The 27,777-nt window shown below is 39.7% G+C and overlaps 1 protein-coding gene across 2 annotated transcripts; it reads right to left on the reverse strand.

Moving 5' to 3' along the window:
• Positions 1-233: 233 nt before the first annotated feature.
• TTLL12 (tubulin tyrosine ligase like 12) lies at positions 234-27,670 on the reverse strand. 2 transcript variants are annotated; one of them, XR_014318401.1, is made up of 15 exons: positions 27,406-27,670; positions 21,841-22,013; positions 19,761-19,959; positions 17,923-18,082; positions 17,141-17,274; positions 13,135-13,211; positions 8,459-8,575; positions 8,147-8,341; positions 6,424-6,535; positions 5,452-5,603; positions 5,286-5,367; positions 4,774-4,842; positions 2,788-2,926; positions 1,523-1,655; positions 1,146-1,284 (listed from the first exon to the last, which is right to left on the reverse strand). XR_014318401.1 is itself a non-coding variant. In XM_082770789.1 (14 exons), the coding sequence occupies exons 1-14, from the start codon at positions 27,523-27,525 to the stop codon at positions 1,133-1,135; spliced, it is 1,881 nt and encodes a 626-aa protein (XP_082626915.1). In that variant the 5' UTR covers positions 27,526-27,670; the 3' UTR covers positions 234-1,132. The 2 variants fall into 2 exon arrangements, 1 of the variants encoding a protein (XP_082626915.1); XM_082770789.1 differs by lacking the exon at positions 1,523-1,655 and having other exon boundaries at positions 234-1,284.
• Positions 27,671-27,777: the final 107 nt, after the last annotated feature.

Raw genomic sequence — 27,777 nt, forward strand, 5'->3', positions numbered from 1 at the left:
ATGAGAGGTCAGGAATGATTCATTTGAAATTGACAACTCACTCTCAAACATCTGTCTTAGGGTCTTAACTGGAAAATCCAAAGACTGCTTGGTCCTCTAGCAGTTTCTTGGATCCATTTCCTTTCCTCAGGCTTTTTTTTTTTTTGTTGCTGCTCTAGACACAACATCCCTCTCACTTCCTGACTTCATCCCTTCTCACAAGTCTAGTTTTTCTTTAAGGGGCAGGCAGACAACCATGCAATACAGAGTTCCGATTTTTTTATTTTTATTTATTTTTATTTTTTAAATCAAGAATGGGAAGAGCCATCAAATACTCCATCTCATTACCCTGTTAGTTCACTTCACTGAAATACCATATTATACTCCCATAAGAAAGTATCATCCTTCTGTCCTTAGTCAAAATATTTCAAGTAAATTAGTCTATCCCACTCTTTAAAGATACTTCAGCTTTGTTTAGCAAGACAGAAATTAGATGCCTAACAATTAACAGATTTGTCTCACTTCATAGGATTTGCATTCATATCAAAAAACTCAGAACTAACAGTATTAACTTCATGCACAGATTTCAGCAGGTATTCACCAGTTTCATCACCTTCAACCAATTCCCCACTTCTTCAATCAAGCTTCATATATTTGATTTTCTGTGAATTTCCCACATGCAACTTTAAAATAACTTGTTTATGTCCACAGAGTGAGGTGAAACATTTTAGATCTTTGTATAAGAAAGGAGTGGCTAGGGAAGATATGCAAACTCCAACATGATTCAGTAAATTATAATTTTAATGTTGACACAGAGAACTTATGCAATGTTTCCCAGCAAGCAAACAAGAGATTAGGCTACCTGAGAAACAAGTCAATTGATCCAGTTAAAGTCCTATTTTGAGGTCTCCCATATTCAATAAACAACATATTTGTTCAACACAAACTGGTGATTTATAGTATTAAGCAAATCAAGGAAAATGCAGATAAAATAATCACTGGTACAGTAAACAGTATATGCATATTCTTCTGATATGACATTTTCTCCTGGGTTACTAACACAGGAAAATAATTGCATCGACAGCTCATAGAACTGAAATTTAAATATTGCTGTTAAACATATCTGTGAAGGAAAGAGTCAAGTCTATTGTGGCTAGACAATACGCGTCACATTGCAGTTTTTTGTTTCATCCAGAAATAGGGTGCTGAAGACATCATTAAAAAAGGTAGGGTGATATTTGCAGGCTCTATCACAGTCAGGATTAAAGTTCACCTCCAGGATCTGAGGCTGCATAATTCTCTTCCCTGTGAAGGGGAACACAAACATTGCCTTTTAATACAAGCTATAAAGAGTTCCTGAATCATCACCTGTTGTTAAGACAGAAACTACAGAAAATGGCTAGAAAAAAGCATCGTTTATGACAAAATGTCAGGGCCTTTTGTTTCAGTGGTTTTGAGCTTCTTGTTTTGCCTTTTTTTTTTTTTTTTTTATTTGTTTTGTAAGAAAACCCTGTTATGCCATAGTTATCCAGAGGACAGTTACCCAATGGATTGTGCAATCACTGTACTAATCCAATGCCTCACTTAGGATGAATACGCAGCAACATAATGGGATCTCTTCACAGTCCTGTTGCTTTACCCTCCAGCCATTCCCACCTGCCTTGTCATTTCAGCTCCTAGAAGGAAAGTGGGAAGTTTAATTTTCTCTTACAACTTAATCAGTGCAGTTCAGAGAGTTGGGAATCTAATGCATTCTGTGCAAAGAGAAAAAGAATTTTACTTCCTGTCTGGTGCTGAAATTATAAGTGAGGGTACAACCTTCTGCTGTGTAGGTAAGCCATGCTTTGCTCAGCACAGCAGCAACCTGTCCATCTGTCCATAGGCTGCTAACAGCATCACTGCTGTGACTTTGGCACCCATGCCCCCAACTTCCAAAGGCTACGGCCCTACACAGCTCGTGTTCAGACATGGCTGTAATGTGAGGTTGGTCCGTAGAAGGACCACAGTCCCTTTCCCAGAATTAGTGATACTGTTGGGTTCTTTGCCTTTCCCATTTAAAAGGGCTTTTGGACAAGTAACCATTCAACGGAGAGAGCGTTCAACACGGATTGAAAAGACCCAAATTTAAACCCTTGCTCCACCTGATCTGAACAAGAAAGACTCTTCTCTGCCTGTGTCCTGGAAATTCAGTTCTCTTTAATAATCCCTGGCAGTCAATTTTGTGTTCACAGAATCATAAAATATCCCAAGTTGGAAGGGACCAACAAGGATCATGGAGTCCAACTCCCGGCTCCACAGGACCAATCCAAAACTGGACCCTATGTCTGAGAGCGTTGTCCAAACTCTTCTTGAACTACAGCAAGCTCAGAGCTGTGACCACTGCCCTGGTGGGCCTATTCCAGTGCTGACCACCCTCTTGGTGAAGATAGGAAGATGTCTCTAAGGATTTCATACAGACTTATTTTAGGCATTCTCCCATAATAAATGGGAAAGAAAACTTGTCACTGCCAGAGGGACTAGACTGCAGTACAACTGCATTCAAGAAAAAACAAACCCAGAGAATGGAAGTAGCAGGGGCACAGGGAAGGTATGGATTCAGCAGAGTTAGCAGCTTCCCCATTATTACAGTTAACCAGCGCAGCAGCTTCTAACACCATAAACCTGCAGCTCCAGATATGCTTTGATGTCGGTGGGAGGCACAGAGCACACAGCTCACACTGCTTAAAAAACAGTCACAATTCAGATAGAAGAAACAAGTTTCTGACAAGGTTCACAAATAACTCAACATTCAAAAAGTGAACTTCTCACCATCTCTGCTTGTGTCCCATTTAAGCATTAAGTCAATGGCATATATTGCTCTTGATGATGGATAATCACAGATGCCAAGAGGTGCAGGTTTAGCTGAAGCAACTTCAAACAACTCAGCAAATGCCTTAAAAATATTTGCCTAATGGCAGAAAAAGGTCTCAGAATGAGAAGTGAAGTTCCATAAATGTAATAAAAACTTTTAATTACACTAACCAACAGACAAATCAACAGACAAATTGACTTCAAAACATACATTTAGACAAAGACCAACACAATGGAAGTAAGAAGAACCTGGTAGACATTTATGACCTTTTTTCTGGGAGAAAATAACTACAACAAATCCTAATAACAGCACATTTAGTATTAGAATTAACCTCCTTTTCAGGCATTATATAAACTATTACACTTTCATGTAGACAAAGGCAGAGAGAGAAGCCAGGGGAGTTCTATGAACACCAGCAGTACAGTTCTGAAATTATTTTTTTCTTGCCTGTTTGTATTCTAGCTTTGTTTTGTTCTGCAAAGAAGTCTTCTACCCACTTACACCTGCATCTAAAAACAGTGTTGTGTGTGTATACACACTCACACTGTGTACACTGCACTGGTATTTCCAGAAACCATCAGCCAATGTGGAACTGTAATAAAACAAGAACATACAGGTATGATTTTTAGCATGGAGTCTATCTTGCAGTGAATCATTCATTCTGCAAACAGATAGAGTAATAGAATGGCTTGGGTTGGATGGGACCTTAAAGACCATCTGGATCCAACGGCCGTGCTGTGGGGCAAGGGCACCTCCCACCAGACCAGGTTGCCCAAAGCCCCATCCAACCTGGCCTTGAACACCTCCTGGGATGGGGCATCCACAGCTTCTCTGGGCAACCTGTTCCAGTGCCTCACCACCCTCTGAGTGAAGAATTTTCTCCTAACCTCTAATCTAGGTCTCCCCAATAATACTTCATGTTCTGCACAAAGTGTTCTTCAGTACTTCATGTTCTACTCCTCTGGGTAGTCTGAAGCATCTTTTTCTTTAATCTCCCTCTTTCACTCTTAGCAGTCTCTTCCAGGCTACTTCAAACCTAACACTGCAAAACCTGTCATAATCTGAATAACTTTAGTTGGATATGAGGTTATAGGTAATACCAATGTAAATTATTTTTATGCAAATCAACCCACAGGTTTGTAATTTATTCACTTTTGTGAATAATTTTTTTGTGAATAAATTATTCACTGTGCACTGCACAGCAAGTTAACGTGAAAATTTACAGGGAGATCTTTAGATCTGAAACTCTGTTTAGGATAGGTAGGTCAAAACTCATGATGTCAGTTAACTGATTTAGAAGATTAATTTTGTACTTGTTTTGACAGCGCCTTATGTCATGAAGGGGCTTCCTTAGAATAAAGGAAGCAAGAGCCTGAATACTTCATGGTTTCAACTTTTCAGATTCAGAGTTAATAACCTAGAGAAACAAAGGGTACTAAAAGCTTTGAAAACTTTACCAGAGTCACAATAAGCAACAGCTGTTAACTGCAACACACTTCATGCTCTGTATGCAAAAAGGAAGAGAATTCCAGTACTAAATCTTCACAACCATGGGTAAAGAAGGGAATTCCAATACTAACATCTTCACAAACATGGGTTTAGATAATTGGCATCTTTCTTCAAAAGAGATTAAACTCACAAGAAAAAAGATCTTTCTCCCAGGATCTTGGTAATAATAAAGCCAGTCCTGATTAATAAGTCCAGTACACAGAATTCTCAGTGTGACTATGAAATAAAATTTTCAAATGCTAACAATAAAATATTTCAGGCTGAATTAGTTTAAGTTAGAAAATGTTTCTAAAATAAAGGTTAACATTTGCTGTCCTTTGTGAAGCTGATAGACTATGTTTTGTAAGGGAAAAGCTAACTTTTGGAAAAGCTAGTTTACTAAATAAAAAAGGATTCACAAATGTTTACACAACAAAGATGAATTGCTGACTTACTTGTACTGTTGTCCATGGATATTCAGGATACTGTTTTTCAAACAGAGGAATAAATTCTTCACAATGTACCTAAAACAGTTTAGCAACATTCTATATTGCTTTGGTTGGGAATGACTGAACAATCAGATAACACAAAACCAGAAAACCTAATTTTTTTAATTTTTTTTTTTTTTGCCATTTGCACAAACTCAGATAGAGAACTAGGGAATTCTATAGATCTTAAAACCCTTTCATATTCTAGCGTCTCTATATAAAAGGTTATACTAAAGTCTTTTACCAATCTCTATCAATGTGGGTTATATTCAAGGACGTAGGTTTGTATTATCTACCATAGATTATTAGGGGTCCAGAAGGTAAAAAAAACACCTAGGAAAATGCTCGATTAGGATACTTCCAACACTGACTGCTGGCTTAAGTGGATGTGAAATAAGGTATTTGGAAATATCCACAGAAGTAGGCACTGGAAGGTTTTGTAACAACAAAAAACAGAATCTTCTGGACTGTTTGCTTACCTGCTTTAATGTTACACCAGGTGCATAATTCATGACTGTGAAATGCTTCTCATAGTCATCCAGGTCATCAAGGGAAAATGCCCTAAGGAATAAAACAATTCTTTAGTTTCCAAGGTATCAGATTTAATTTAAAGTCCCTTTAATCTAACATGGAGAATTTAATTACCGATTTGAAAAGCGCAGCCAAAATACATCATAGATATATAGCTTGAGTGGTTTTATGGACCGCAGCAATACAACATAACGGACGTCAAATTTAACCATCCCCACCTCTTCTCGGTGAAACAAGACTGGATTTTCAATATATTTGCACACTACCTACAAGAAACCAAAAACACAGTAAATATAATTGAGCTGAAGCGTCTCTGGATCTTGAAGACTGAAGATATCTTTATACACATTTCTTTAGAAGCATGCGTGAATACATCATGTTGTTGTGCAAATAAGTGTGTTTTATCAGAACTCTAGAACTACAATAGGGAAGCTGGAAGGCCAGAATGTACTTGTTTCTGAGGAAAAAAGTCACAAAAATAATTGTATTTGTAGTATTGGTGACCTTATTGTTTTGAAATAGAAGTACAAAGCACTTAATGCACTTCTTTATTCCAGAAAATACATGTGGTCTACACTTCACCAGAAATAAAGCTTTGGTGACAGTCTGACATTATGACCGCATATTGCGGAATCCCTAGACAAGTAACAGAGCTTTTTATATTGTTGGCAAAGAGTGCTCTATGCTGCCACGCAGAGTTGTGGATCAACAATAGTGATCAACAGGGGCAGAAACAATCACGTTCCAAAATTCATGACCAATGCTAACTATAGTTAATGTGTGTTCAGTTGAGTCTGAGGATTAGCATTAAAGCAGTAACATGCTGGAACATCCATTACTATCAGGGCATATTTTATTTTTTAAAGAAGAAAATACCAGCTTCTTTGGGGCAAATGGAAATGTCTTCATCACTGCAACAAAAGACATTGATTTGAATAATTAATTCTGAATTAATTCAAGTAGTACACCTATAGTCAACATAAGAATTTTGAAAATACATTTCTTTCCTTGTATTCTTCAACCGCCTCTTTTAACAATTTTTTCAGCTATTACCTTTAAATCTTATTCAAAGACATGATCTCTAACCTTTGGGCTGCTTTCCCTATGCCTGATGATATTGTTAAGGCTGTTGGTGATGTGGGTGTCCAGGCTTCTGGCCAAGTTCCATGGTTTGCATATCCAGTGATTGTCTTCTCCTCTGTGAGAGACAGAAAGCCAAAGCCTATAAGCATCCACCTCATTTATCTGTCTCAACATCCACTTGAACTGATCTATGTACTCTTCTGTACAAATACTTCATGAATCTGTGCACTACAGTGCAAGGATCTAAGGACTTTTGACTGACAGCTAGGAGCAGTGGTCTTAGGCGAAGGAGAGAAAAAGTAGTGGTAGCTTTTGCTGATCTTTTCAGTTAGGGACTAGCATCTTCTCACTGCTGATTTTCTTTTGTGAGATTTTCTGATATTCTTCCAAAGAGAACACCACCTCATCAACAGGACAGCATCACCATGATGACACAGAGGTCATGGTGCAGACATCACTCTGCCAGGAGTCTGACTGCTCTGGAACATATGCACGCAAGTTTAAGTTGATTCCCTAATAGCACCTCCAAATAATTCACATTAAATGACATCACAATTCTCCCCTTCAGGAAGAAGTCAGAAAGTCTCAGCAATTCATATTTCAAAAAAGACAAGAACATACCACCATCTTCACTTTTGAATATCCAGTCACCTCAAGGGGGCAGTATTTCACGAAGTATCCTCAAGAACAACAGGTAATACGCTGGTCTTTATTTGACACATCTTTTTGAGTAAGGGCAGGGTGACACACGATGTCTTTCCTCAATTAATAACTGAAAGCATCCCAAGAAACTGCTTGGGCTTTACGATAAACAGCACAAACTGAGCTGAAGTTAGCAGCGCTAACTTAAGCCAGGAAGTTTCACACAAAACACTATCTCCTTCTTCCCTCTCCCTTAAGTACATACTGCATTCATGCTCAATTCTTGATATTAAAAAGGAGTTTAAAACACCACAGACTAAGGACACATGGAAGGAATGCACTCTCCTGGTTATGTTAGTCAAGAACAGAATCCCCAGACCAAAGAATGATCAAATTCCTGGCAGCTAACACTGTAAACAAGAGCCACCAAGGAAGGAACTTTTCAGTCAGAACACTTCATGACAGGCATTAGACCTCCTGACAAGCTTAAGAAATTATTCCACTAGAAGTACCAAGTGCTCTCTCTTAATAAAAGAGAATCTTAGCTTCCCTATTAAGGCCCCAAAGGAGCTGCAGCAGCAGAAAGAACACGAATTCAAAATTCTAAAGCTCCACAACTTCTTTATGCTAATATTAAAACTCATTTTTTACTTTCACATCCATACAGAACTGAACTACTTTAACCCTAAACATTTTTCACTTCAGTGCAAGAACAACTTGTACTGGTTCCCTAAAAAAAAAAAAAAAAACAAACAAACAAAAAAAAAAAAAACCATTTGTTGCAAATACATTCTGATCCTCTGGATACCTAAGACTTGAGTCAAAAAAAAGTTAAAAAAAGAAACAGCTAAAAATGACAAGATTTTGTTTCAGAAACGCATTGCTTATCTACTCTTACAGTAGGTAACTAAAAAGTTTCGACTTTCCACATAAAATTTACCTGAACATAAATGCAAGAAGAGCAAACTCATGGTGGTGCAACAGTTTGCAAACCCTAGTATGTATGATGCTGGTCTTTGGAGAAAGCAGGATCAAGAAAGCACTAAATGTACACTAAATGTAAGGAAGCAGAAACATGAACCACCTTCTTTCACGTTGCTGAAAGTAACAGATGAACTGTGGCAATTCTGTTTGGAGATTAAAAGTACGAGGCAACCATCCTGGCCCATCTGGTCCTCCAGCTCGTCTAGATATGGATGCCAGGCAGTCTTTGACAGTCAGGAGGTTCTCACATGGGAATTGATTCAGCATTACTTCAGGTCGTTCCTCACTCAGCTTCCTACAAAACAGAAGTTTTGGGGGAGAGGGGAAGGGCCAGGAAGGCCTTTGGGAACAGTTTTGTTGCTTTGGGAAAAAGCAACAAAACAATTTGTGTTATCAGGGAAATAATTGCAACCTGTAATCCTTGAAGTGTGAGAAGTTGTAGAGGATGTCTGCTTCTCCCTCATTGTCTGTGAACACAAAGCGGGGATGTGTCAGGCTGTTGAGGACTTGCTGAATGTCTGTGAAAACCCTAGAAGAAAAAGGGGTATGAAGAAGAATATCAAGTTCATTTCTGAAACTAAACAGCTTGAAAAGATTTTTTTTTAAGCTTGGCTTCCTACAAGAGTTACACGTTACCAATATGTTATCTGTGAGAATCTCTCAACCCACAGAAAAAAAATTAAAATGAGAAAGATTAGAAAAAGGTGTTTTGAGACAAAAATCTCAAGTTTAAGTCTTACAACTTCCATGAAAACAGCAACTGAAACTAGCGACTAAGTCTCTGATAGAAAAGCACTAACTTTTTGTCTTGAGGAACCACTATATTCTTCCTCCTCTCCAAACTTGTTCTCATCAGATGTGTAACTTTCCTTTCCACTTCTACTACTAACTGATTGGAAGATAAGTTCCCCTAAGAAAGATCTCTCTGGAATAATGAACTGCTGAAATAGCCCAGTCATAGTGGGAAACATTCTCCAAAAAACAGCACTTAAGATGCTTTGTTTATTCCCACAAATGTTTTGCATAACTCCATGTGTGATATATTACGTCTGTTATACTATTTACACTGGAGCCTAAAATTAAGAGAAATACATTCACTGCAAATGAGGAGAGTCAGCCCTGGCATTCTCATTGAAAGAAATTATCATTCTATCCCTACTACTGCAGCTCAGTGAAGTCAGCAACTTCATATAGCCCTACTAGCATTTCTTCCTGCAGTATTTGGCTTCTCCTTGTAGATCAGCACAGCTGAGGAAAGTACAACACCAAATTTATTAAAGGACCCAGAGCATGTTCCACCAAACTCATCTCATATGCATGCTAACCAAATATCTACTGTTTTGGAGCAACTTTTAGTCCTTGCTGAAGTAAATGGGATTCAAAGCAGGGACCTGAAGGTAAAAGGCCTTATAATGCTGTAACAAAGTCTTGTAGAATCCCATATCCTCAACAAATAGAGCAATACATACAACCTGGTCTAGTGGAAGGTGTCCTTGCCCACAGCAGGTAGGTTGGAGTTAGATGATCTTTAATGTTCCTTCCAACCTAAATCATTCTATGATTCTATGAAAAAAGTAGAATTCAAGTTGCTCATACAGTCCCAGATCAGTCCCCTGTAAGCATACCCTATAATACACAATATCATCCCACAATAACACCAGACCCATGTAGTTAGACCCAAATGTAGCTTATAGCTCTTAGTGGCAAGAGGACCATCAGACCTATATAGCAGACCTATTCTGCTTGTTAGAATCATTGAAAAACTGGGACCAGCATTAGTTTATTTTTCTTTCCTGTGATTAAGCCCATTGAGTATGATATGGAAATATTTTGTCAAGGTTTTTTTTTGGTGGTAGAGTGCTGGTATGCTTGTCCTCAGGACTCACTTCAGGAAGTGACTCAGGAAGTCACTTCCACTCCAGGCTGTGTGAGCAGCATCTGGTCTCTAGCTGAGGAAAGAGGGGTAGAAGTAACTCAACCAAGTAGTTTGCTTTTCAGAATGAGTATACCAATGTGGCTGGGTAAAGCTTGCATATATAAATGGTATATATTTGGAGTAGAACCATGGCTAGGGTTGGGCTGAGGCTGTACAGTCGTTTAGTTAGTTATATGCAAAAACAGTCCAGCTACAGTTGCCTTCCCCAGGAAGAAAGTGAAACAGTGGTTTGGAATTAGTGGTACTTTGAAGCTATGAAGAGGCTCAGGTAGGACTCCTTTGCATGAGCTACCCGAGATTGTTGGATGCACTAACAGGTCAAGTTTTATTTATTTATTTAAAATAAAATAAAAAAAATATATATATAGAGAGAGAGAGAAATTATTGAAATAAAGTCAGTAGGGAATCTTCCTTTCTCTCCAGTTGCAGCTACAGAAAACACCTTTGAAACCTCTGGTTCTTCAGTCAGTGGCTCTTGCAACACATTTCCAAGTAGGGCAACCATAAGGCTGAACCAAACATAGCCTAAGGCATTAAAACTGATTAATCACTGGTTAAGACCAAACAAAAACATAACCTCCAGAGCAAAATCCTTTACTCAAGTCATAAAGAGGTGAGAAATGGTATGAGAAATATAGTGCTGTAACAAAGGCCTGAGGACAAGGCATTTGGCCTTTGACAGCACAAAATGAAGCCTGAAAAATCAGGCAGCATCTGCATAACTCCAATAAATCTGTATTGAACATCACTTCGCAGGTATCATTTAATCAGTCAGGTGTGTTTTTTTGTTTTTTTTTTTTGAGGAAGGAATTTTCTGTTTTTTTTTTTTTTTTTTTAAGTCATTGTTTTTGTTTTCCTCCTCCCTCTGCATTGTTCTTATTTCACATTTCCAAATACATAATTTAGTAACAAATTCCCGTTACTGGCTGGGCACTGAACAGCTACTCTTCTCAGCAGAAAGAGCATGATGTTCAGTTGAGAGGCAGGTCACCTTGTCTTGCACAAAAATACACTTCCTTCTAGTGTTAGTTCACTTAAATGTTTTTCAAGGTTTACACCACACAAGTACAACTAGCGACCTGCACTCGGTCACTCTGAACAGCATGCTCTTTATGAATTCTTGTAATCTTTTTCTTCCTGGATAACTATTGAGAGCAAAAAACATCTTAAACAAAATCATTACCTCTCTTTAAATTTCTCACTATAACAATGAGCTGCTTTTACAGACACACAGAAGACTGTGGTATATTCAATAATACATAGTTACTATTAGAAAGACTTTTTAAATAGCTTACAGCTACACACAGTACTTCAGAAGTACTACTCACATTAGCAATAAAAAGTCTGCTTTCTTCATCTTGAATTCTTGTGAAGAAATTCATATGCCTGAATTATAGTATCTTAAGACTTGCTTACCCTATGAGCAAGAAGGCCACCAAAGTAAGTTATTTGAGGTACGCATTATAGTTGCTTGTTGAGGTTAAGATTAGAGGGCCATTCCACTCAAAGTTTCTAAATCACTCAATGCATTCTACATACAATACTATTAACATAAAAAGTCTTAGGACAGTCAAAGGCTCTGGAAGGCAGAAGACTTAATTTCAAGACCTAAGCTTTCATACAAACACTATATAAAATAAATGCATTTCTCTGTCAACACCTATCACTCAGTGATAAGTCAGATTCCTTTAGGGACTTGAGTACATCTAGTATTAAGGCATATATTCGAGAAAAATATGGCCTATACACATCTACTGAGCTTCTCATGTCCCCATCTGCCTGTCCGTGGTGACACCCTCAAAAGCATTAGTTCTCTGAATGCACTGCAGGACTGCAACTCCTGCTAGAACATCTGGACTCTGACATACTACCCTGCTCCTGGAGGAAGTTTAGTAGATGAAATTCAAAAAACACAAGAAGAACCTTCTGGCCTCCTATGGAGGCCACGCTGTTCTTTTTTTCTCCTCTTCAGACAGCAACTGGGTAAGGAAGAGGAATGGAAGCTCCATATTAGTGCATGGACAAGCTGTTGACAACATTTCTCAGAAACAGAGCAGGAGGGATCTGGCATGTGTTTCCCCTCCTTGCCTCCTTGATGTTAATGTTTAACATCATACAAGATACAAGAGAAAGAGGTAGCAGTGAAGAGCTGACACTTCTCAGCAACCCCACTGTTTTTCTCTATCTTTATTAGAATGTATGCCTGGATCTTCATTACCTGAAATAGAGGTAAGCAATCTGGATGAAAAAATAGCTTCTTATCCTCAAGTCTGGTAGTCAGATCTCAATTGCATAATGAAACTGAGACTATCACTGAGCAAGGTAAGAAATGCCTCTCAACCTAACAGGACAAAGTTTTCAGTAGTACACCTCAAGTAAAGTTAATCTAGTGAGTAACAAATCCCTTAAACACATAAAGCTGGGGTATAAGTGTATCTGCCAACCATGTTTTAACCTACTTTTATCCCTTATGCAAAAATTCTGCAAGCAAGGACTTGGATCCCAGTGTCAGACGGCAATACTATGGAGCAAAACACACAGCACATACTATGTAATATATGTCTTTCTAGGATAAAACCAGTAATAATGCAGTCTAGTCAGTGCAACTGGCTTTGCTCACAACCCTTTGAAATTCTTTATCTGTACAATGTTCTTCCAGCTTTCTTCTGACGTAATTTCATACCATACACTACTACAGCACATACACAATTTTAAGCATAACAGGCTTTGACATGGTTCCTGTTTAGCAATCTCATCAGAAGGTGTGGAATTAGTCTATTATATTAACACAAAGAAAAGCACCTGCACCAGTCACATGCTATACTGCAGCAGAGAAGTCTTTAGTCTCTTATATACTTTATACTCCTCAGTATAAACAAACATTAAAGAAAGCATTTTGCAACTTTTATTTTGCCCAGAAGGTGGCACTTTAATAAAAATTAGTTTGTTTTTTTTTTTTTTTTTTCCTCCAGAAATTCTGTAAGTGATAATCCATTTACCCCAAAGAGTCTAAGAAGAAGAACCCGTTAAGTCAGAATGGTAAATGGGTACTTGCCTCTGTTGCTCAAAGCTAGAAAGGCTGATCTACTTGAGTACACTGCAGTTATAATACTTAACCTTGGCAAGAAAGCATTTTGTTTGCAGATACGTACTTGAAAACTTTGTCTTTGTCATAAACTGGTGGGTTTATTGCTATAGGCAGTTTCTCCTTGTTTTCTGCTAAAATTGCCTAAAAAAAAGTTAATATGAGTTACAATAAGTGGGCAGTCTTGGATCAAACATCACAATAATCAGCAACTTTGAACAGCAACTTAAACCAAAATGAATTTTAACGTGTGCATAATCGGGTTTATAGGAGTGATAGAAAAACAATTAAACACAGTCTTTAAAGAAAAACTACAGGTAAAATATTCTACACGATTAAGTGTTCATCCAATTTTTTTTAATTCTTATTAGCAAAAGCCTACTGAATTTCTTTCAAATTACAAAACTTTAAGGAAAATTTTCTGTAATTCCTTATCCTCATATAAATATTAAAATACAAGTGTGCACGTGCGTTTGTAGCCACAGTAAAAATTACAGTCCATCTACATGGCTTACTTAGTCTCCTGTCTGCTTCAAGAGAACTCCAAAGTTGCATTTTGAGAAGAGTATTATGTTGTGTAATGGCCAGAAAAAGAGTCAGTACAAGAACAGAGGCAGAAAGAAATCAGAGTAAGAGGCTAATGATAAAGAAGGAACAAGAGGTATGGCTTTAAGACCAGGGCTTATCAACACTATCCAAGCACCCTGAGAAATTTCTGCTTTTAAGCATTAAATAAAACACCAAACCACACAGTCATACACACTAAAAGAAAGTTACTGTAATTCCAAGGGAATGGAAGGAAGACTGACCATTTAGGTATGTTTTATTACAGATAACTGAAAAAAAGGCACAGAAAGCTGGAAGTTCTGCTCCTGTAAAACTGAACAGAAGGCTTTTTGCAATCTTCAACAGTAAGCATGCATCTCACTCTGCTTTTTACAGCTCTGATGAAAAAACACATTTTAATCACTGCTACTATCCTGATGTAGGAAGTCGCTTACAAAAACTCTGGGATGGGACAAGTGCAATGGAAGAAACCCAAGTAGCTGTTGTTCTGCAACAGCTCCTTGAGTTCTGGCTGCCACAGGCTGACCATGCAAGCTGCCATGCTGAAACGTCTGTCCAGCCACAGACATTCCACTCTACCTTTAAGGCTGTTACAGAGGATATAATCCTATTTAACAGGAAATTATAAATAAAAGCAAATCCTGATCAGAGATCTTCTAAAAATAGACTGGACAGTACAAACACAGAATAACTCCTGGAGTCACCTAAGATAAAGAAAGAAGCCTGTACTTTTAAGAGAAGACTAAAATTCTCAGAACAGAACATTAACATCTATCCTGAAATTCAAATTAGGGAACCACTGCAAAACAGCAAATACTCTCCCAAGAGGTTTTTCTTCTATCCCAGACACTTTGTGAGAAAATGTCTCCTCTGACTCTGCTTTCTGCGATCATTGCCCAATCACACTACCCATAGTACCATTTAAGTAACAGACTCTGTGGTCTGTGTTGAAGAACAGAACTTGGTAATAGGGCAAAAACCAGGTGAAAGTTAATCTGCAATATTGCTATAATTCTCTGATTCTTCTATAAAGATTGAAACTTTTCAGATTTCATGGGCACTAGATCATCTTTAAAGGTCCCTTCCAACCCAAACCATTCTGAGTCTATGATTCTATCTAAAGAAAAATGAGAACCAGAAAAGTACCATGCCTGTTGAAAAAAACAACATAGATAATTTAACAAGTAATTATTTGTACACGGGAGTGAAACATTCCCAGTTGCAAAAACTGTACAGAGGTAGCAGCAAGTGTCATTGTGAAACAGTTTGACCTACATAAAGATCTTCACACAGTTAAATCTCCTTGCAAAATTGTTGTCTCACTTATTAACACTGACATAGTCTGAAAATTTTTGTGCATATAGCTCTGCTTATGTGAAGACAAGGCAACTAGGAGTGTGCACCAAATTATTCTTCACTGGTCTGTCACCAGTTTAAGATTATAATCTACAGCTAAAAATTCTACCGTAAAAGAGCTCTGTTGTATGGTTCTAGCATAAACACTGTCATCTCAATAGCTGAGAGGCAGAGAAACGAACAAAGACAAAATTATGCTTTGAAGAGATGCTTTCAAGGTGGGATGGGAAAGGAAGATGTGGATCATCTGCCACACATAGCTCTTTAGCCTGCACTCATCATCCCAAAACAGAATTAAAAAACACACACAGAAGACTGCCTTATCTGAGATACAGATGCTTTTGCCAAGAGAACATCTACAGGGCCAGAATTACGTGAGCATTGTGAGAGAGAGAGTTAGGAGAATCTTATCAAGTAGTGATAAAGCGCTGATGGCATTAAAATAGGATGCTACTTAGTGCCTTTGCTAAGTATGGTGTATTGTGCAAATTAACTAAAGCAAGAAGCCTTGGGCCCCTTACCAAGGTCAGTCTCCTAATAAGAGTGTGAGCCTATCTTAAGAAACTGGTAGAAACTGGTCCTGCAGATGGACAAGAGCCAAGGAACAACTGAGTCTGTGCAAAGACAAGAGGTCAACTAGCGCTGACGAGGAAGAGTCAATCTTCATCCCCATGACCCCTGACAACCACCACCAGGTGACACTGCGCAAGTGCAGATGGGAGGAGCTTATGGAAATGACTCCTTGGAACTAATTTTAATACGAAGCGGAGACAGGTTATTAATACCTGTTAGGTATAGGCATATAGGCATATTGTGAGACTTCATGCATATGTAACTCTTTACTGAATATAACCAAGGCAAGTTGCCGTGTCAGGTGGGCACAACTTTGGCGGGACTACACCCCATGCTGTCCAGTGCTGAATAAACATACCTACTTTACAATCTTACTGACTAGAGTCCATTTTCGACAAGTCAATTGTTCCTCATCCGTAAATACAAAGTATTTACATCTATCCTGCTTCCAAAAAGTGCAAAATCCCAACCAATTAATCTGACATGGGTTACAAAACAGCCTAGCTGTTCTGAGTGTATACCTTTACTTGACAGAAGCAGCTTAACTTCATTTTTGCCTAGTTAATAAACTGGATCCAGCATTTTCTGCCCTTCCTCCATCAAAAGCAGCAGGCAGTGTATAGGGCACTATACATCTTGAGAAGCTGCACTTTGAACACTGTTAGCAGCCAGTACAGCATCCTTGTACACATCAGGAATTGCACTTCTGCCTTCTTAAAAAAGATTCTTGTGCAAGCTTGGTTCATGAAAAGGAGATTCCAAGCACCATTTATTTCATATTCTTAAAATATCACAAACCCTTGGTAGAAAGGAGAGCTCAAAACAGATTAGACCAGTACTTTATAACAGGTGCATCAAATTTCTTACAAGTACATGGAGAAGATTGTTTACATGTATACTTTTCACTTGACACTGCACAGGTGTAACTACAAGGCTTTATACCAAAAGTCATCAAAATCTCACATTTACATGAATGATTCACAATGTAAACCCGTTTCTTTCTCAGTATCCAAAGAGAAAAATGAGTCAATAACTGCAACTGGTACATGTGTGACAGCAGAAAGGGGGTCATGACTAGCAATAACACTGCTGTATAGCTGCTATGTACCACAGAACAGTATGCTGCATTCTCCATATACATTAGGAAAAGTAATACACTATGTTGTCGCTACTCCAATATTTAGTGATTCTAAACCACATTCATTGAATAACCAGGCTGAAAAGTATAACCACTCCTAGCATACCAAAATGAATCTTTCTATAATTCAAGACTGACCAGAAGTGCTATAATAACAGAGCCAGTGGGTAAGCCTATTAGGCAATGCCTTGCACTGTGCTTACATTAAAAATACCAGGCAGTAATGCAGTAACATTATAAGCAAGATTTGCTTCAGTTTTGAAAAATTGCTTATTACATGCAAGATACTTCTTGTCTCACTATGCTTTGATTTTTTTTTTTTTAGTTAGTACCTAAATTCTGAATTAATCTTCTAGCCTAAAAAGAAACAGAACTCTTGATAGTTTTTTAGACACTGTCTCTTTAAAGATATAAAAGATGAAATTTGTTAAACTCATACCTGGTAATGCTCATCCGATGGCTCTGGGGTAAAACAGTTGACATCCAATACCTCAGCAGGTACCCATGGTAACAAAACACACTTCCTGATCAAGCGATCTGTTTCCCCATAAGCATAATCACGAGTCACCTCATCTGCAGCAAAACAAGGAGTCTTTGAGGAGTAGCCTTCCATTCTTCACTTAAAATCCTCTTCATACCTCAACACACGACAGATGAACAGTTAATAACACCACAAATTTTGTAATTAAATATAATTTTGCATTTAAAGAATTATATTAAGAGTGCATTACCTGGGATACAGAAATTAATCCCAAATTAGCTGACATGACAGTTTAATCACACAGCTGAACATAATCACACCCTCTACATGATAGGGTCATAAGGTGGCCACCAACTAAGGATAGAGGCACAAAGTTGATTTGGCATTTCTCCACTTCAAGTGCTTGACTGACTCAGAGATACAAACACAAACAAAGAAGTTTTCTTAAACTTTTGGATGCCTGAAGCAGTAGTTTCACTAAGGCAGTGATGCAAGATTTAAGTGCTCTGTCAATAAAACATGAACATTATTTGATGGATAAAGGACAGGTAGGAGGTAGACATCACAAATTATGTTGCTGGAAATATCAGATAGAACTTTGAAATTTGATAGCTTTAGAAATATGCAGTCATTTTAGTCTTGAAGTACCTTGTGCTGTGAAGTGCTCAATTATTTATAAGAACATTGCATAACTTCTGTTGTGGACATTAAAAAACAAATGGACTCAGACACATGCTTACCACCAGTTTCAAGATCTCTCAAGGGCCAGAGAACAGTGTAAGCAATTTGTTGAGGCATATAAAATAGCGGTGCTGTTGCAAAGCTAGGCTGATCCGAATGCTGAATGCGTGATCCAAATTCATCCATAATGTACCAGACAGGAACCTTCTCCTCTGCAGTCTGAACAATTAAACAGAGAGAGACATTCTGCACATAGCAATTGTTAGAAAAGCAAAGCACTGCAGGACAGAAAGCACTGGCAGTACTCTCTACACCATTTCTCTGTTTCCTACTCTACTCAAGATTGTGAGCAGGTGTTAAGTACAGAGTAACATTCCCATCTCTGCAAATCTGAGACTAAGCCAGTCTAGAATCCAGGCACTATGAAAGCTTGGCAAGCCAGTTCCCAACTCAATGGCACAGTACCATCCTCTTTCTTATGAAAGCGTATCTTGCTTACCAGACCAACTTCCCCTGTATCAAACAAGTCATTTCAGGGAGTTAAAGCAGCAGAATACTGTTTTTCTCATATGGTTACTTTTCCTTCACTTTCTATTAGAAGGAGTTTGCTACAAGGAGGAGTTTGAAGTCCACAGCCATGGCAATAAAATAGAGCAGAGCTGCCCCATGCTACAACAGCTAGCTGTGAGACTGAAGGTTGCATCAAAACATTCCTACCTCCAACACTTATGATAAAACCCAGAATGAATGAATAAGCATTAAATTGATTGTTAATACTACAGTCAACCTTTCACAGATACAGAAATGGAGGCATCGGGATTAGACTTAAGCTGTTCAAAGAGTTCAGTGCCAGAAAGGGAATCAGAAGCCACATTCAACTATAGGTAGAATTAACTGTCTTCCAGGAAAGTGTGGTAACACAGATAACTTCACCTGACCTGTGAGGAATGTTTTAACAATTCGTGTCCATAAAGAACAATTCTGTTTGAATCCTGTCTGCCTCTGGGCCCTGCACTGGCAATTTAATTCTTGAACCACAGATGCAGTGTGTCCCAGTCCCCCCCTCATTCTAGTCAATTTATCACTTCTTAAATTTATGAACCTGTTTGCTTTTGTTATTCTGGACTTCTATTTCTAACACTGCTATAGATGTGTCTGTGAATGGCTGGGGAAGAATGTTTTAATTACTCGTGTGTCTGGGAGTTTCAGAACAACTGATAACAACTAGTGACTGTTATGGGATACTATGCGGATCGTTGGTATCTGGTTAGGGGGGGCCGAGAGATAAAGAGGAAGGAGAAAGAAGCTGAAGGACAGCTGGGAGACAAGACTTGAAGAGGATGTTCTGTAAACTTGGTATGGTGCCCAGTAAGTACAAAGGTGGAGAGGAAGACTACGAGCCTTCAGCATGGAAGACCCCTAGAGACCCCCAGAAGAGACCCCAGAGGAGACTGCGCATGCTCCAGTAGGAGGGACTGCACCCCGGAAGCTAATTTTAATAATCTATTTTTTTAGAAGTAGTAATGAATATGTATTAGTCTAGGAGCATAAAAATCAGCTGCTTGATGTAACTGGTGTGCATCCTGGTGGAGCGGAGACTCCCGGTGCACCCAGTGCTGTTTGCTTACCTCTATTCCTTTATATTCTTTCAATAAATCCTATTTTTTTATTTAATCCTAATTTGAATCCTGAGCCATTTATAACATGACCCATAAGCCTCTCATGACAATATGGGAAACAATGACACAGGGTAGAAAGACTGAGATGTACTGCTCAAATCTGCTTTTGAAATGATAAAAAAAAAAGAAAGCTATCACAACAATCCCCTAGACCAGAATGTCTTCACTCACAATTACGCAGAGCTTTTTAGCATCCCAAGTAGGCTTTAGAGACTCACTCCTTGAGAAAGCTGGTAGGTCTGATTGTACTTCCACATTTCCTGCAACACTTGCTCAATACTGCCCTCATCTGGGATCTCTCCATGAAAGATGATGCCCATGAGATTTGCCATTCTGTGAAGTAAACCAGGTACGTGAAGCAGCTGCTGGCGGGCGTGTTCAATACGGTATGTCCAAGCATGGTCGATGAGGAAAATGCTTAAAGAAAATTTTGGTAGCATTACAGCAGTGTATTTTTAAATGCAAATGGACTTTTTTTTTCTTCTGTGAATAAGAGCTACAGGTCCTTGTAGACAGTTTGATAACTAAGTATTCTGTTAGTCCTAAAGTAACTCCCTGAGTACACATCGTGACATTACAGGTTAAGAACAACTTCCCTGTAGTAACTTACACATTGCTTTTGTTCTAGAAAGTTTATCATACATTAGTTAGCAATTCTATGAAAATAAGGAGCAAACACAGAACAGGATATTCCGTTTGTTAGCCCAGTTCCTCTTAATATCCTGGAACACAAGACTTACTCTTTTTGACCATTATTAATTCCACTGCATCAACCTGATATTCTTGCCTGAAGAAGGTAAATACAGTGTTTTGTGAAAGTATTCAAAGACCTTGCTAGCCATGAATTCTTTAAAACTATGTGGAAAGTTGTGATCATTAGAAGCCTATATAGTAGGCTAGTTCAAAAATAATACAGTTTTACAGTCTTTGATTGTTTCTTTTTGCCTTTTTTTTTTCCCCTAGAAAAAAAAAAGCATTGTTTAAAAGAATTACCAACTAAATCAAAACCATACATAACTGGTATGCCTCTCCTTGACAAGTTTATTCCTTGTGTAAGCTGCATGATTTTTACAGCAAAAGCCTAGTCATTTAAACAGAAGGTTCTCCACATGTTGGTTATATCCTCTTAGTGAATCACACCAGAGAAAAATCTCAATTCTACTTGCTAACCCCCCTCCCCAATTTTCAGTAAGTTAAAAACCATGTCAACTATCAAGTATGCTGAGTATCCTTGAACAGTTCTTGTATCTCAGTTTCAAGATAATGAAGAAACATCCTTTAGTTTTAAAATTAAAGACTCCAGAGAATGCTAAGGTCATGCTCCGTGGAAATTTAGTTCAAGCCTCAGCTAGCAAACAGATGTCTGAATGCTGCAAGGAAGCCCAAGAGTATCATATGAGCGCTTTTGAATTTTATAATTTACATGTGTTCTCATTTTTAGGCGAAGACTTCAGATACAGCAGGCATATAAAGGCAGATGCCTATGCTCTAAGTTGTTTTTTTAATTCACCAAGGCTAAATTTAGGTAAACATACGAAGTCTAAAACTCCCAAACCTAGGAAGTATGAAGAGTCTAGCAATTTTTTTTTTTAATATATAGCTGAACATGATTATGTTTGGACCTCCAGCAGAGTTTAGACTTCATTTCATTTTTTTATTAACGTATGACAGATAACCTCTTCTACGTCTGAAATTAAATGAGTGTTACAACTTTTCTTTTTATTAATCTTATGCAACTTTTCTAATTTTACAGATGCATGCTAATGTCATGTTCATGACAGATAAGCTGATTCTGAAGAAAACCAACAGTAACTTGATGCATTCAATTATGTATGTATGCATAGGATGCAATCACATGATCATAGTTAAATTTCTTTCAGTTGGCTAAAATGTAATTCAATAGGCCGTGTATCATTACTGAAGTTACTCAGTATAACCTTAGCTTGAGATTTGTGGAGGATACAGTTATTTCTTCAGTGTTCTTCCACGGGCACACATGCAGATATAAAGTTCCTACAGAACTCATTAAGGTTGCCTTTACTCTATTTTCTCTGTTTAATAAAACTGATATATAAGCATCTTCCTGCATAATTTAAAGAGGAAACTCTTAACTCATAATTTAACGCTAAATTATGAGAGGTACTCTTTACAAGGTAGGCTTCACAGCATGGAGATTATTTACCTTTCCTGAAACAAGGCAGCTATGTTTCATAGTGAAAAAAAGATTTCCAAATGTTTAGGGTTTAAGACCACTCAAAGACCAAAGACCAGTTTTCCAGTTCTGAAATCACTACTCACCTATCAGGATTGGATGCTTGAAGCCCATTCTCATTTGTTACAATAACTTTGAAACAAGGCTCATTTCCAGGATTTGGTTTCGTTTTCAATTCTTCTTCCATGTTTTCACCCTCTTCTTCCTCATCTACCTCTTCTACTTGCATTATCCCAAAGTAGTCACCAGCATCAAACACCTGAGATTGAAAATGCAGAGTATCAAACATTTAGTTGGGGCACTACCATGAAATGCACAATGCAGTACTGAAAGGCACTTGTACACAAATTTCACCTGTAACCTGTCATTTATTGCATTTTTAACAGATAGATGGACTACAGCATTCATTCTTGCACATTTTAGTAGAGTAATGGAGTTAGTTGTTGGGAAGTTTCTCTGCCTAACAGTGGCAGATTGTCCATAACTTCCATAAATTCCTCAGACTTTTCAGAAAATGAGGACTGAGTATTTTTGTTAAACTTAACTAAAATAAGCAATTTAATTTCTGCAAAAGTAGTTCCGTGTTATGGCACGTAATGCCCAAAGCCAGGAGTTACCCAGGCTCTAGAATCACACTGAGTATATTAGGACCCCTGAAAAAGAAAAAGGTTTCACCAATCAAGTTCTAAACCAGTTATGACACGTTAATGTGTTTCCTCCTTTTCTTTCCATACTCAGGGAACTGCATATGCTCACTCACCTCTGGATGAGTTGGAAGACTCCTTATACTGCTGCAAGTTAAAGTCTATACAGTTACCTCCACCGATATGCTAAAAGGGGTTTGCATTCTTTGCCACTTTAGATGTAATAACTTGATTAAAAACCTACATAAGTTGAGTAGGCCACTACATGAGTTTTCTTTCTGTCACAAATCTTGCCAAATGGTGTGATTGTATACCTTTTGCAGAACCAAGATGCTGCTTACAACTTTTCTGATTTCAAAAAAGACATGTAATTTTAAGAAGAAACTGGTATAAAGTCTCAGAAGCCTTTTCAAATCCTTTTAAAGGGAATTATTTTGCTAAGTCAGTTGTACTACGTAACTAGACAGGAGCAGACAAATCATTAGGCCTTTTACACATAATTTTTAAAGAGGCATCAGACCTCCTAATAGCACATTCTCCATGTAACCTCATTAAAAGGTAACTGGGAAGGTGAAAGACCTAAAAACATAACCTCTAGAGGTACTGGTTTAACATGTCAAGCCTGGGTAAGTCCCTGATGCATCGTTATTTCAAGTCATTACTTCTAGACATTGACAACTTATCAGCTGGAAAATCCCAGAGGTAGCAACAAGCTTTTATTTCTTTCTTTCAACAGTGTTCCTCCAAGATGATAACCTCTGCTAAACCCCAGCTGTATGGTGAGGAATTCAACCCTATGTTTGTAAAGCAAAGCCACTTAGATAAAGCAGATAGCTGCCCAAGGAGAGCAGCAAGGAAATGACACCTACTTCAGATGTCAAGTTACAGCACCCAAGCTGAAGAAGTTCCTGCAACTTGTGAGGATCAGGGGCTAGTATTTTCCTTTGGTATGAGGGGTGGAAAAAGATGCCAACAATGCATTGGCTAACTCCAAATGTACTTTTAAAAAAAATATATATATATAATAAAATTATTTTGCATCCATCTCACTGGAGACTAAAATTACAACTATTAAAAAATTAATAGCTAACTTAGCATCACTCACTTCAACAAGCATCAAACTAGCTACCAATTCTAATTTACTCCTAGCTTTCCAGTTTTGCTAGAAAAAGTTATTACTCAATAGCAAGCAATATTACGACCTCTTGCTGTTACACCAACAGCCACCAACATTTCTTGAAGTCCCTGTTCGATTGCCTGTATGACTCCCAGGCATTCCAAGCTGATTTAACCACAGGCAGGTCCCAGCAACACGTGGCATCCTTCAGTGGGTGGCTGCCAGCAGTGCTCACAGTTGACATCCATCAGGTTGGCTCCCAGCTGGGCTAGCCTCCAGAGCCAGCTCTCTGCATGAGCACTAATCCCTGCCCATGGCAGCCAACCAAAGAGCACATCAGGGCATAGACATGACACTCCCCCCCACCAAGTGATTCTTTGCTGCTCCTGCTGCTAGATCAAGAGCCTTCCCCGTGGAGCTCGTTAGCTGGCAGGAGAAACAGCAGCTAGACAACTGGCATTGGTAGGAAATTAAAACCACAAGTGAAATTCACTGGAGTCCACTTGACACCTGCTACACGGTGGGCCTCTATGCTTCTTGCACACAAGGTTTTGTCACTAGGATCTTGGCAGCACAGGGATGTGGGGCCAGCCTGCTGCTGGCTCCCAGAGTAGCCTCCACCCATATACCAAGCACCCACAGTGAATACTAATAACAAGGAAGTTGTTGGCTGCATGTTTCATGAAATACCAACTCAGCGCTTAGGAACTAAGAGACTCCAGACCCTCTGAGCCAATGTCTTGATCTGATCTCTCCCTCCAATACTGCATCAGTTTTATTTAGCAAAAAGCGTAGTGGCTTAGCAGAAATTCTACTTTTAATACCTTTTCAGCAGAATTATGCTAAAAAAGTCAATCCTGTCATTCTGCCAACTCAGCAGCTCTCTTAAGGGAATCTTAAACTGTTCAAGACAAAAATCAGCTGTGTGAGGTCCCACCACTGATTTGAAAAGCATAACCTTTTGCTTGAAGCAGAACAGGGAGAATGCACACAAAGTACTCTACCATTAAGTAATATTTCTACAAGACAAGAGCAAAGGGGTAGCAATACATTTTGGTGGCACAGCTATTTGCAAGCAAGACATGCTTGGGCAAAATCCCTGCCTCTTCCTATTCAGATGCAGTTCCAACCTAACAAACCTAGTGAACCAGACAATGTGAAACAAAGCAGGCACATGTCATGACAAAATTAGAAAGCACAGGCATCTTCAGCAAATTCCTTTCAGGCACACTGCAAACTGCTGCAAAGGCCATGGTAGCCTGGTGAGCAACAGCATGTTTAATAGCATTAATTGTTAGAAGGAATGCAGCACAATCAATTAGAAGCCTTCATTTCAAACTTGGACAAAAAACTCTAAGGAGTCCTTTGACAGTAACTTCTCAAGGCCACAAAAAAACTTGCTTTAATGCGCAGGAGCCTGCCACTTCACATACAACTTGAAGAGAAAAGGAAGAGATCACATATAAAATTAGATGCTAACACTGTTTCCCAGACTTATGCAGGCCACAGAAGCATGTATTACTAACCAAAATACATGAGATTTCTCCAGTAAAATAGAAAACAACTGCTATATTGGAAATAGAATTTTAGCATAAGTTGTTACACTTGGAGGTTTTCACCAGAAACCCAGAGAAGTTTGCTTCCCAGAGGTACTGCATGTTAACACTACATAAAGAAACGAATAAAAGCAGGTTTCTTGCTCTAGGAGACACACCATGTTTTGGATGAACAGTTTAATTTGCAGTTACACAATGCTCTCAGAAGGAAACCTGCTCCAGCAGATGAGGGAAAATGAAAAAACCCTCCACTTCTCTATGCATTAGCATATAGCTAGGAAGGAGGGTGCTGTATGTCAAAACACACGTGGGTTGTAAAACAGCTGCCTGGGCTGGGTTCTGGAGGTATGTAAGATGATATTATCTGTGTTATGAATGCAAGTTTTCCAAGTTCTGTACTAGAAAGACTTTGCAACAGGTTAAGACAGATGAAGAATTCCTCCCACCTTCACACACGAAGCAAGGGAGCTCATACTATGCTTCACATTTCACTGATTTCTTTTCCCCAGTTACTTTTCACCTAAAGCCCCAAAACACTTTCATCCTTTCCCTTCACCTCCTCTGCTGTCTTTACTGCTGCTGCTCCAGTCATAACATATCACAACTCTGTATCTACCTCCTCAAGAGCTCATCCCAGTCTACTGCATTCCTCAATGCAGTTTTCCCAGGATGTCCCAGTATTCTCCATATCCTTTTGCCTATGGTTTTCCTCATTCTACTCTTCCCCCTCAAAATTCCATGGCCCCCCAACAACACACGTGGATTTCAGCCACAGGACACAAACCTTGAGCCTGCGCTGCATTACAGCATAATCAGTGATCCAGTTTGTCAACTGTGTTTAGCTTTCTAATACTGGCATATGGTAGTGCAAAAGCCTGCAATTTTGGGTTTCTTTACTAGTTTTATATTGCCTTCTACTTCATCCTGTTCCAGTATGTCTCTTCTCTTACCCTTCTATTTAAATAGGGCAGTGCATATTCCCTGCTCCGAGTCACTTGTACACATCCTTACTGAGAGAGGTATAATATTACAGGAAGTTTGTGACTGAGCACATGCTTGAGTTGATGTAATTTATGTTCTCTGTGAGACACACATATCCCTCTTAATAGAGGGAGACACAACAGTCAGAAAGCCAGGAACACACTCAAATCTTCCTGACTGACTGTGCTGTATCGTGTCTTTCTATGCATCCCTCCCATGCCATCTTTAAAGCTGAGATGGGGAAGAAAAGCATCCAAGTAATGAGAAGTTAGTCTACTTGTATGAGTGTATTAAGCCACAGCCTCCTCTCCTTGCCCACTGTCCTGCACTTTATGTCCAAACTTCTCACACCATCCCACCTCTGCTGGTGGTGCCCCCCTGTATCCCACCCACACTGTTCTCCCCATACCCTGAAGCTCTCATCAGTGCTTTTTCTTCCTCTGTGACCTCACCCTTATTTCCCTCTCCAGGCAGACTCCTCCAGACCCCCCACAGCTGTCCCACTACTCCAGATAACAAACCGGGGGAAAAGAGACTCTCTGTGCTGGTGTACAGAGCCCCTTTACTTCACAGACTCCTCCTGGTGTCAGCTTCAGCTGAAACAGACCAGCCCTTGCAAAGTGATGGTGTGCCTGAGTAGGACTACAGCAGGAGGGAGTCCTCCTCAAGAGAGGTCTGCAGATTTACATGGATGCATCTTTGGGTGGTGACAAGCTTACAAGGGCTGAAAGCTTCCCCAAAATTTATCCTGAGAAAAAGCCATGCTCTACAGCTGCCCCACAATGCTGTGCAACACAAACCTCGTGCTGCTGGGAGTGGTTTAACCCCAGCCAAAACCTTCTCCCTGCTGTCCCTGCTCTTCAGAAGGGCTGGGCAGCTCTGACCTAGACCAGGAACACACAGAGCAGAGTGAACACACGAGAGAAGCAGCTAGCCACGGTGGCTCCTGGGACACAGCCCTTTGCCCATCTCCACCGGCAGCGGGTAACTCGCGCGTGTGCGGGGCATGCTGGACAAGCCAGCTCCATGCACGGCCAAGCGACTAAAAACACCGGCGTAGAAGGATGGGAAAATTAGTGGAAAACCAACCAACCAGGGCACAAGGCAATTCAAACCGTAACACACCGACAACGTCCAGCCTTAAACACAGCCACGGCGGCTTCCATCACAGGCTTGGTGCCAGCCACCCCCAGCGCCGCGGGCAGGCGCTAAGATGGGCGCCGCCGCGCGAGCAGCATGGCGCGGCTCTCCTCCCGACGCCGCTACGGCGGCCGCCGCCTCTACTCCCTCCGCTGGGTCGCTTGCCGAAGGGCGGCGGCTGCTCTGGCTCGACCCCCGAGACCCCCGACCCACCTCGCCGCGCAGCTTGCGGCGCAAGCTCTCCCAGTAGCGCGCCGGGACGCAGGAGGCGCGGAGCGCGGCGCCGTGCAGCGCCACGAAGGCCGCTAGGTCTTCTCCGCTGTCCCCCGACATGGCCAGCTTCTCCAGCTCCTGCCGCCACCCTCCGCCCTCCCCGCCGCCGATCAGGACCCGCCGGGGGCTGACCGAGGAGGGAGGCAGGCGGCGGGGCGGGGCTCACCGTGCCTTGGGGCGGCCGTTAGAAACGGTTGAGGGACAGCTGTTGGGGGTTTAGGGCTGAGGGGTATATACAGGGGGCAGAGACGCTGAACGAGTTAATTTTTAAACTTTTAAGGTGTTGTGCTTTTTTTTTTTTTTTTTGGGGGG

The sequence above is a fragment of the Aythya marila genome (assembly GCF_965140915.1).
Source record: "Aythya marila genome assembly, chromosome: 1".
Classification (NCBI taxonomy): Eukaryota; Metazoa; Chordata; class Aves; order Anseriformes; family Anatidae; genus Aythya; species Aythya marila.